Source organism: Octodon degus, unplaced genomic scaffold (genome assembly GCF_000260255.1).
Source record: "Octodon degus isolate 3935 unplaced genomic scaffold, OctDeg1.0 scaffold00021, whole genome shotgun sequence".
Lineage (NCBI taxonomy): Eukaryota > Metazoa > Chordata > Mammalia > Rodentia > Octodontidae > Octodon > Octodon degus.
The window spans coordinates 177666-189088 of NW_004524597.1; the positions used below are offsets into that span (position 1 = coordinate 177666).

Here is an 11423-nt window from a genome sequence, read left to right on the forward strand (position 1 = left end):
AACTTGGCTGTCAGACATTAAGTTCTGCAGAGATTTTTCTAGATAAGAACACTGAACAAAGGTATGGGGGGAATCCCTTCCAGTATTGCTCTCCTTCCTTGACTCTGTAAAGCCCAGAAGCCCTAATTTATCCTGGTCTTTTGGTTAGTCTGTTAGCCTCCAAGGCTGTAAGCCTAGTGTCCTGAGAATATAGTCATTTCCACTTGAAAACTCTTGCCTTGGAGAACATGTAATAAATGCTTGCTGAGGAAATAAGACTTGAGTTTCCATGTGTTAAGACTTCACCAAGCACTCAACCTGGTAAGTCTTGCCAAGGAATACTGTCCTGCACAAAGCCCCTTTCTGCATGTTCCCAGTGCCCTCGGTCACTGGCTTTAGGTTTGGGCCTAGGAGTGCTTGTTTACCTAAAAATCTATATTTAGAAACTTGAGTTACTCAGGAACAGACACATTAGGATAAAGCTACCTTAATCATAGCACAAGTGAATGAACAGCTTCCTGGGGAACTGCTTGCCAGATTAACTTTTCTCATCTTCACTTTCTGCAAGCAAATTCTTCACAGTATCTGTCCTTTTGCTTTGTTATTACTGTTTTTTTCTTGCTGAGAGTAGATGACCTGTTCCCCAGTTGCACCTGGAGTGTGCCGTTGCCATGACTCATATTTGACTCCTCTCTCTCCAGAAAAGATCTAAGCGTGAAATACCCTGAAGACCTCCCCATCACCCTTCCAAACCTGCTGAAATTCATCTTGCATCACTCAGACCCTGCCTATGTCCCCCAGAATGTGGCCAACACCCCTTCCAGAGGTTGTCTCCAGAGTGAGGCAGCCTTACAGCAGGGGCACATCTCCTACTTGGAGAGAGAGATCCAGAAACTGCGAGCAGAGTTGAGCAGCCTTCACCGAGCTCAAGTGCAAGTAGAGGGTCAGCTGTCCAGTGCCCGCAGGGATGAGCGCCAGCTGCGCAGGCAACAGCAGGCCCTGGAGCAGCAGCACAGCCTGCTGCGGCAGCACAGCGAGCAGCTGCAGGCCCTGTATGCCCAGAAGGCCCGTGAACTAGAAGAGCTGGCTGATGCCTCAGAGACTCTTCTCACCGAGAACACATGGCTCAAGATCCTGGTGGCCACCATGGAGAGAAAGCTGCAGGGCCAGGATGGGGCCGAGGACCCAGCCTCACTGAGAGAAGCACACCCTGACCACCCTGAGCCTGCAGGTGCCCCCCTGTTACCCAGTGGGACTCCCCCGCCTTCCAATGCCAGCTCCCCACTGGCATCTGAGAGGAAGAATGAGAACAGGACCGACTAACTTGAAATAATGAAGGAATCAGAGGTGAAAATTGTACATTGGGAATATATTTATGCAAATTTTATTGAAACTTACTGTAAATAAAGATTTTCTCAGTGGTCTAAAAAATGAACTTCAATGTTACTCAGCTTTTATTGACAGGGATGACATCCCTTCTACTTATTGCACAAACTTGGTATCTTTGAGACAAAAACAGTAGCACAGTCCATCTGAAGAGCGGTCTGAAGAATTTGTCTATAATTTAGTGGCTCAATGTCAAGAGTTCCTTCCCCCACTCCCCTGCTGCTGCCTCTGCCATGATACAAAGGATGAAAGGTTAATTTCCTGGCTACTCAGAAAACTTAGGTGTAACAATGGGGCTATTAAGAAAAAATCCAAAGAGAGGTCATGACTTACTAATCATCTGAGTGTGGTGAGGTCTCCTAAAGTGGGGCTACTGATAAACATTAACAGGGAGGGCTGTTCTGTGATGTACACCAGTTCTCTGGGCATTTCGTCTTCCAACGACCACACCATGCTTCACCCATCCTGTGCTTTTACACTTTGATGGGCCCAAATCAAGCTCCATAGATGTTGCAGGCCACCAGGGGGTTGGGGTGAGAAAATCTCTAAAAGTGAAACTGATGAAAAAGCCACATCTGATTGTTTCAAAAACCAAAACTTCACTGGCACAGTAAACACTGCAAGTAAAGCCTGACAGTGGAGCACAGGCCAGGCTCAAAAAATGCAAATCCCAGCCACTCCATGGACAAGAACAAATAGCCTATGCTTATGCTGCTGGCTACTTGAATAGAGGTAGAAAGCCTGGAAATTCTGAAATGGGAGGGGATGATCAAAAGCCTCAGCCTTTTCCAACTACCTCCTTCACATCACCAGCTGGCACCTTTGGGCCCCCTGTCCCCTCTCCAAGGTCCTATCACAGTGGCTGGCCCACTGCTGGCACCACCATGCACCCTGCCCACCTTAGCCTGTGCTGCCTTTGCTTGTCCAACTGGTCCTCACCTCTTCCCCCCCTGACCAAAGGCATTTTCTCCCATTCCTAAGGGTCCTCAGGAGCCCAACTCTAGTGCTTCAGTACTACTTTCAATACAGTGGCCCCATTAGCTACCCCTGTCCCACCCCAAGTCGTTATTTAATGTTGCTAAAATATAAGTGCTCCCTGTAGCTCCCCACAGGGGTTCTGGAAAGAGGATTAGTTAACATGCTTTTTGGAGAGGATGCCTCAAGCCTGGCAAAGAGGCCTGACCTCTGTGCTCCCTGGCTATGCTGTTTGCAGCTGGTACAAGTATATAGGGCCAGTGCCCTGAGGTTAAACCTGGGCTGGCCTCTGGCTCATTATCCAGGATGCCAAAGCATGTCATGTTTGAATCAGGATATTTAGAAGACACATGCAGTTAAAAGTCTTAAGGGAGCTCAGTGAAACACACAAAGGACAACTCAGATGCAGCTGTCAAGGTGTGGGCTTGATAGAGCTACCAAGTTCTCATCTGTGAGAACCTACACTAGAACTCATTCCCACCCCTCCCCCAATCCCTGCACTAAGTACAGACTGGCAGGGAGCATCTGGTGGCTCCTGTGTGAATGTGACTGCACAAAAGAATGCCCTTCCACTGCACATGGTGCCTTGAGAGCTGAGTTGGGGCCACGTGACCATCTACACAGCGCCCCACCCCCCACCCCCAGGAAAGTGAAATCCAATACCCAGCAGGTAGGTCATCAGAGGAAAGGAAGCTAACTTTCAAAAAGGGGATAAAGGGATGGCCACACTCAACAGCAACCTCCTCCATCTCACCAGTGCAGAAATTAAATACAAAAAAAAAGTTTCCTCTCCAGGGCCATTTGGGTTTCAGACAGAAGGCAATGGGCTCTGGTGCTTCTATGAAGCCTGAGCTAAGGGGGTGTACTCAGCATGCACAAGACCAAAGGGACAGGAAACTGCTCTGCTACCAAGCTGCCTGGCAGCTCTCAGGATGCATACCCTGATGCGTCCTTCACAGGCTTCCAAGCAGGTACAGTAGCTTCCTTGCAATAACGCCATCAACAGGCGCTGCTATTTAGTATCTGCATCCCCTGAATGGAGGGAGGGGTGGTGTTCTTCTTTGACCCAATACTAAGCAAAATTCACCAAAGCACCCCAACTAGTCAACTATGAGACCTAACACTTTATACCTCACTTCCTTTACACGGATAGATATAGAGATAGATACCAGAGCCCCCACCAAGTGCAGCTTGGGTCTTAAACTCCAAGACCCACCATGGTCTTGAGTCAGCTCATCATGAGTACAGTCCTAATCAAACCAGTTCCTCCCATGTGCTCTAAGTGATATTTTAAAAAATCAGCAAAAAGGCTTAAGCACGTGCTTCTGGGGCCTATTTACAGTTCACAGGTTTGTTAATTCACGCATTACAGTAGTAGCTCCGTCAAAAACAGGCTCAGCTAAACATTCAAGTAACGAAAGCTCTACGGGGCCATAAGCCCCAGCAAGGTCAGGCCTACCCACTGCCTGCAATGGGCAGCCCCACCAGGAGGCCAAGGGGAAGCCCAAGACAGCCAGGCCTCCAGAGTCAGAGCATGCGATGATGAAGCCTGCTGAGGCTAAGCCAGCAAGTGTCAACCCTTCCTCTCCAACAGCAGCATGACTGTTCTGCTCTCCCGGCGCCTCTCAGCTGGCTGCAGACAGGACCAGGAGCCTCATAGCCCAGATCAGCCGTGCACTTCTGGGCCATTGGGCGTCATCAGCTTGGCCTTCCTCTCCACACACGGTCCCTTGGCTGAATACTGCACCAGCAGAAAGGGCTCCTTGGTCTCGCCATCCCCCACGATGCTCTCCTCATCCTCGGACTGGCTGATGCGCTGCAATCGCAGGTAGCACCAGCAGCCCAGGATCAAGGCCCCCAGCGCAGCAATGGCAATGAGGATGACAATGACCGTGACCACACCAGTGGTCGGGCTGTGGTCCATAATAGACATGGTCAATGCTTGGGGGCACTTCCTTGGCAGGAAGCTCTCAAGGGTGGCTGGCTCAGTGAGGCTGGAACTCCGGCTGGACACACGAGTCCTAAAAGACAAAGCAAGTGAGGCTACACCAGCGACTTCATGGGACAAGACCACTCACAAGCTCCAGTTGGCATGTCTGTATCTTTGGGTTTTTTAAATTTATTCTGTAGTACTGGAAACAAAACCCAGAGTGAACTACAAATGAACTACATTCTCAACCCTTTTTATTTTTTGAGATAGGGTCTGGTTAAGTTGCCGAGGCAGGACTCAAACTCATAATCTTACCTGAGCCTCCTTTAGGATTATGGCTCCATGGGTCTATTTTTAAGAATTCTTTAGCCTGATCATCCTGCCCACATACTAGTGAAAACCATAAAACTGGCTTTCACTCTCTTCACAGATGCTTACCCCAGCCTGCTTCCACCAACGCCTCTCATACCTAGTTGTTTAACCGCAGAGAGCCAAAACACATCACTTAACCACCAGTCTGAAAAATGGGAAGGGAAGATGGGACACACTACAACTGTGGCAGAGGTCCTAAAAGGGCTGCACTCCACTGGATCTTGGGCTTAAGGTGTACATTCTGGAAGCCAGCACCACTGAATGTCCAAGAACCACTTGGGGACTGAGAGAAGCCAGTGGCTTCCTGGAGGCTAAAGAGGAGGGCCTCAAACACGTAAATGGCATCTGTCCCTGTTGGGGGCAGTCCTTCCCAGTCCTTCTGGGACCCCTCTGTGAGAGGGCGCAGAAGACGAGAGCTTCTACCACAGCGCCTGCGGCTGGCCTGGGAAGGTCCTGGTACTCAGACACACTGAAGCTAGACACTGAAGTGGAAGAGGGCCCTAGAACCTCCAGATGCTGGGAAGAGTGTCAGGGAAGACGGTAAGTATGACAGTCCGCTCCTCTCTGCACACAGATCAGCGTATGGTGCAGAAGCCAGACTTCCTACACAGGTCAATACTCCACCCTCACTACAAAGGCAGGTGCCATATGACTACCAGGGACTAAGTGTTGTGGCACTAACCTCAGAGTGCAGGTGCGTTGCAGGAAGGCCACACTGGTGAGAAAGAGCATTCCCAGCAGGGGAATAGCAGCTGCTGAGACTGAGGGTAGGAGAGAGGGCAGCCAGTGTGTGTGGAGTGGGGGCTGGCAGGGGGAGCATTCTGGGTCAGGTCAGGCTCAGACTCAGGCAATAGAGGGAGGCGAGGTCCCACCTCCTAGCCATGTGACCTGAGAGAAAGAACTCCCTCTTCCACCAAGCCCCAGCCTCCCTCTGCAGCAAGGACTTCTGAGTGGCAAAGGAGAGGCTGTCTGTGTAACATGTGTGGGCTCCACAAAACCCAGGCTCCAGTCGCTCTCTGCCTTCTGGGGTTTACGCTAGGTGACACCTAAGGCCTAGCCTGTGACAGACCCAAAGAGGAGGGCTTTGCTGCTGTTGCCACCCCGAGTGCTGAAGCTAACAGACTGTGCCCCTGCCAAGAAGCTGCACTGCCTCCCGCCTCCTGCTGCCACCGCGTGAGGGGAGCACGTCACAGTAACTCACACCTCCGCAGCCAGGAGGGTGCAGGACAGACCTCAGGTGCACTGCACACAGGGCTGGCAATCTGCACTGAGAACTGGATGTCTGAATTCGGTTTTGCTTTTCCTTTTCTTTTTCTCTTCTTCAATACTGAGGATGGAATTCAGGACCCTGAACATGCTACACAAGTGGTCTACCAGTAAGCCATATTCCCAGTCTTTTTATTTATATTGACAAGGTTTCACTGAGTTGCCCAGGGTGGCCTCAAATGTGTGATCTTCCTGCCTCAGACTCTTGAGCAAGGACTACATGCATAGGCTACTGCACCTGGCTAAATGCCTTTTTTTTCCCCCCAGAAGAGTGACGTCAACACAGGTACACAGCATTGGAGGTTTTATCCTCCAAGCAGGACTAAACCTGCCATGTCCTTGAGCAACAACAGCCTTAATTAGAAATGACTTACCCAACTGGGGAAGCTCTCCAGGGGCAGGCCTGCCTGAAGGTCAAGGGCAGCTAAGTCAATACCCCAGTGTATCCAGGGACCAGGCTGTGAGCGGGGACTACCTCACTGCCACCTGAGCTCACCTCTGCAGAACTGTCACCTGGACAGGAGGAGGTGACATCCTTGTAGTCTGCAGCCTCCAGGATCCAAGATGCTGCCCTCCCTCTGAATAGGCTCTACCTGTACAGACCCATGGCAGCCAGTGGCTCTTTCAATCCAAGGTCACAGGACACACCCAAGTCCTCACAGTGACCTAAGGATGACACGCTACATCTCAGCCACACCACCTCCACACACCCCTACCCCGGCTACCCTTGAGAAGCTCCCTCTACCTGGATGATATGCTCCCTTACCGTTTTCAGTGATCCTCCACTGGGGGTAACTGTGCTCCCATCCTGGGGACATCTGACCACGCCCAAAGCCATGTTTAGTTGTTACCAAAAGGACAGGGAGGTGCTACTACTGGTATCTAGTGTGAAGAGGCCAGGGGCCTACTGAACATCCTACCAGGCACAGGATGGTCCTCACACCACCACAGCACCACAGCACCTGGCCCCAGATGTTAGCAGTGTGAAGGTGAAGCGATTCTGACTTCGTTATTCCAGCTCTGTAAGGAAGCCTACCTCACCAGGAAGACAGCCAGGCCTCCCTCCCCCAGGGCTCTGGGCTCACTCTGCAAGACTGGGTGCAACCACCGTCTTGGTGCTTGCTCCCCACGTGACCCACCCAGCCTGTCCTCTCAGGCCTCCAGACTGGACAGGGCATCCCTGGCTTGGGCAGCCTCCTGCAGTGCTGATGAGCCTGCCTCCACCTGCCTTGCCTCCACCTCCCACTCCCACTCCCACTCTTGTGGACAGGAAGGCAAGTCAGTACCAATTCAGAAGGTAAGCATATGTATGGAGGCTGGCGGTAACTCACGGGCAGGAAATGAATCCGACAATGGTGCCGGGACCTAAGGGGGACAACCCACAGGTCAAAGCCAACTGGGGGTAGCATCAAGAGGCACCCACAAGTCCAGGGGGAAATCAGCTATCCTGGAATGAACAAGGAAACAGATACAAGTAGCCCAGCTCACAGGGACCTTCTGAGAGGAGGAGTGACCTCAAACCCCTGCCTGCTCCCTTGCCCCAGGCATGGAGGTGGGTAGTGCCACATAGTGGGCCTGTTACTCCGGAGCACAGAGCCTGGTGTCCAAGCCAGTCACGCCTGACCTGTGGTCCCCCGGTCTCGCTGGAGTGTGCTGTTTATTCCTGCTTTACCTAATCAAGTACTTCCTGAGAACCCATCTAAAAAATGTTATCACATCATTTTCCACTTAGACCCTCCCTCGTCTCCAAAGACAATCCAGATTCCTTGCCTGCACAGGCTGCTTCCTACCCTCCCTGTGGACCCCACTCTGCCCCCAGTCCCGTAGCCCCAGAGTTCTTCCTGTCTCACTCATGGTTGGTTCCTTCCTGTAACTGGAAATGTCCTCAGAAGATACCCCTGAAGGTTCCTCCAAACCCCGACTCCGATGCTCCTTCTTCCTACACTCAACACCACTCTGCCCTACTTCCCTTTATTTCCTAGAGCTTGGTGCTGCCAGAAATTCTCTCCAGTCAGGGGTGTGTTTCCCTGGCTGCTGTCTCCCCCCACCCGCCGAACTCTGTGTGTAAGAGGAGGCATCATGCACCCTGCCTATAGCTATGTCCCCTGCCCTGTCATCAGCACACAGCAAGTGCTCAAAAAAAGCAGCCAAGAGTTCCAAGCCCAGGGCTGCTCTTATCGGGACCCCAGCTATGAGCCAAGGCCCTAATGCCAGGCCACTCCAGGACCTGGAGCACAGGCCCTGTGGCCACCCCTCAGTCTTCAAGGAAGGACAGGTTGCAGCTGGAGCACTGGGCACAAGTGTGCCAGTGGCCTCCAGCAGGATGAGCCCATGCAGGGCAGCTGCCCCCATGTGCTGGGGGGAACTGGGAGGCTGAGGCCAAGAAATTCAGTGGCCAGCTTAGCCAGCACAGGACTGGGTCCCAGTTAGGGGCAAAGGGTTCTGGCACTCCCTGGCTCCCTCAGCACTTAAAATGCAGGACAAATCTGGCACTTGAAGCTCAGATGTCCTGCCCTAGGGGCAGCTCCAACTGGGCCATACCCTCCTGCTCCAAGAAGCCTCTGACCTCTCTCCCTGCAGGAAAAGCTCAGGCTCTCCAGTCTGCAGAGCTCCAACCCCCTAACACCCTTAAAGCGTGTCAGCAGGAGCCCAGGACACCCGTTTCCCCTGGCAGAAGAACAGCAACAACCAATTCCAGGGGCTCCCCGGCCAGCAGGGCTCTGGGGCCTCTTGGGGCTGCTCAGGATGCAGTGTTACAGGAACTGCTGTACCCAGTTTCCCACGGGACACACAGGAAGGGGCTGAGGCCCAGCTCCTCGAACCAGTGTGTTCAAAAACTCAGTCAGAGAAGGGGTCTCCTACGGTTTCCCAGCCTCCCTTCCTCTCAGGCCATGTCTCTCCTCTAGGCCTTCCTCTAAGGAGGGGACCTAAGTGGCCCTTCCTCTTGATGGGATCCTACAATAAACCTTCACCCACACAATTCCCTCCCTTTTCTCCTCCTTCTTCCATCACCTTGCCCTAACTGCTGTGGGCTCTTCCCATGCAGAGTGGGGATGCCCCCCGCCACCTCACCTCCTGGCCCCTTCAGAGGGACATGCTGCCTGCCTCCTCACTCACCTGGGTACATCATTAATGTTGCCTGGCAAAACTGGGAGCCTGCGTGCCAGCCCCACCTCCTCCCAGGGCTCCTCAACAAGGGGCTTGCCCTGCTTACAGGGGGTAGTCAACCCTCAGGGTCTTCCAGCACTGCCCACAGGGCTGAGCCAGGCACCCACTCCAAAGAGTGGGTGGCACTAAACAAGGGTACCATCCAACCAGGCGCTGCCTCTTCAGGGGTCCTTGGTTCACAACCCAGCATCATTGCCTGCCCTGGGTTGTGAATAAGTAAACAGGACTGTAGGAAAAGCAGGCACTGCTTAACAGTCAGAATGAGGACAGAAATATCCGTGCCATGCCCGGGTCCTGGCAGGCACTGGGGTTGCAAAGATGCACCACTCCAAGTCCCTGTGCTCCATAAGCCTGGACCAAGCACAGCAGGGATGCCGGCGGGTCTGCACCCAGCTCAACAGTGAACTGGTGCTACCCCTATCCTCCTCCCCAGAAAAGAAACTCCCTCCAGAAGCCCCCAGATTCCCCAGACAGAAGAGGGAACTGGGGCCCAAAGAGCTGGGGACTGCCCCAAGGTCAGTCGAGGTCTCTGGCAGCCCCAGCCTAAGGCTTCTGCCCTTACACGGTGACTTGGGCTGACCATTCTCACGGGCAGCTCCGGGGTCAAAACTTTTAGCAAACAACTTTAGTAACAGCAGATACTACAAAAGTTGGTGCTCCCTGCTGCGTGCCAGATACATCACTGAGCGACTCACATAGACACCTCCGAAATTTCTGCCTCCCAGCAACCCTGGAGTTGTTATAACTCTTCCCATTTGGCAGATACAGATCTGTGGCTCAGAGAAGTTTAGTCAATTGCCCAAGGTCACAACTGCTAAAAAGTACATGTGCAAAAATTCAAATGCAAACCTAGGCAGCCTGGATCCCAAGTTCTGGATTTCAAACCTTTCAAATGCCATATTCCCGACCCCCACCTCCCCACCTCTTCTCCCCTTGGCCTGGCCCCCAAGGGGGACAAGCTCAATGACCTGAGCCGGGACTCATGCGATGCTTGGGGACTCGGGAATGACAAGCGTCCTGGCAGCTCCCGCTTGCGGAGCGCGGGCGGTGAGCAGGCACTGTGCCAGGCTCGCTCCACGCACCCTCCCATTTAATCCGACAGGCAACGCCGCCGCGTCTCCCCCACTCCATGGAGAAGTAAGGCGAGGCTCTGGGGAAGCTGAGGCTCGGGTAGGGGGCGACAACTGGAGAGGAAGCGACAGCTGGAGCAGCAACTCAAGTCGGCCCGACTGAGGTTGGGGGAGGGGACGGGGAGCACGAGACCCAGTCCTGCCCACGCCGCGCAGTCACTGCCGACTGGAACCAGCACCAAACACTGCACCTCTCAGTTTCTCCGCCCAGGAAATGGGCCTGGACCCCCAACCCCAAGACCCTCAGATCACGCTGCGGGCCACAAAGAGCCCCGTCCCTCCCCTACATTTTGTAAAAAATTTTGAAGTGCCCCGGGGTGCCCACCTACCCGGACAGGACCCGAAACTGCGAGCCATGGCGGGGGACTCGCAACGGGAGGGTGGCGGTGCGCCCGCTCCCCGCAAAGCAGCCTCCGCCCCCCACCTCCTCCTTTGTCCGGATCTCGCCGCAGCACAGCGGACAAAGAGCCCCCAAGGCGGGCGCGGCTCCCGGAATGGACCCTTCCGAAGCCGCGTACCCGCCCGCCTCACCTCCCCCGCCGCCGGGACCCCGGCCCAGGGCACCGCCGCCTCGCGCGCCTCCGCCCCGTCTGGGGCCGCCCCTGCCCTTCCCGCGAGCCCTGAACGACCAAGAGCCAGACCGCCCAGCCCCGCTCACCATGGCGCGGCCCGAAGCCCAGCACGACTGCCCCGCAGCAAAACCACCGGCCCGGTTCCGCCCGCCTGCCTGCCGGGTCCGGCCGCAGCTCACCGTCGGGACGCAGAAGCCCAGCTCTGCGGCGGGCGGGGCGCCTCTGGGTCCGCCCCCTATAGGGGCGGGGCCTGTCTAGCACCAATGGGCGCTCGCGCTGGGTCGGCGGGGCGGTGTGAGCAGGGGCGGAGTCACGTGCGCTAGGGGATTGGGGGCCCGCGGCCTAGGGGCCCTGGGACTCTGGTAGGGCGGGGCGGGGAGGGGCGGGGGCTGAGCGCAGCTGGCAGAGCGAGAGGTGGGGGCGGGTTCAGCCCCGGAGCGCGCCGATTGGGCGCCTGTGGGTACCCCCACAGGCTGCCTAGATCCACAGGGCTCACTGTACCACGGCAGGCCGCCCTGTATTCGCTCGATGGCCAGGGGAAACTGAGGCTCACAGCAGGTAAGAGTGTTGCAAGCCCCGTACCCCGGGACTACGGTTGGTGAAAGGCACGACCACTGGAGTTGAATGACGTTGTCTGGGAAAAGA

General features: G+C 54.7%; 2 protein-coding genes across 5 annotated transcripts in view; one reads left to right on the top strand and one right to left on the bottom strand.

Moving 5' to 3' along the window:
* The window catches only part of Txndc11 (thioredoxin domain containing 11), a 78587-nt gene extending 75465 nt beyond the window's left edge, over window positions 1–3122 (top strand). For all 4 annotated transcript variants that reach the window (XM_023711800.1, XM_023711799.1, XM_004627749.3 and 1 more), the window contains one exon: window positions 681–3122. In XM_023711800.1, the coding sequence (XP_023567568.1) occupies window positions 681–1302 (622 nt within the window). In that variant the 3' untranslated portion in view covers window positions 1303–3122. The remainder of the gene's footprint in view (window positions 1–680) is intronic.
* Window positions 1348–10984, bottom strand: Snn (stannin). Its single transcript, XM_004627750.2, has 2 exons — window positions 10865–10984; window positions 1348–4361 (listed from the first exon to the last, which is right to left on the bottom strand). Exon 2 carries the CDS (start codon window positions 4271–4273, stop codon window positions 4007–4009), a length of 267 nt encoding a protein of 88 aa, XP_004627807.1. The 5' UTR covers window positions 4274–4361; window positions 10865–10984; the 3' UTR covers window positions 1348–4006.
* Between the last annotated feature and the right edge of the window lie 439 nt (window positions 10985–11423).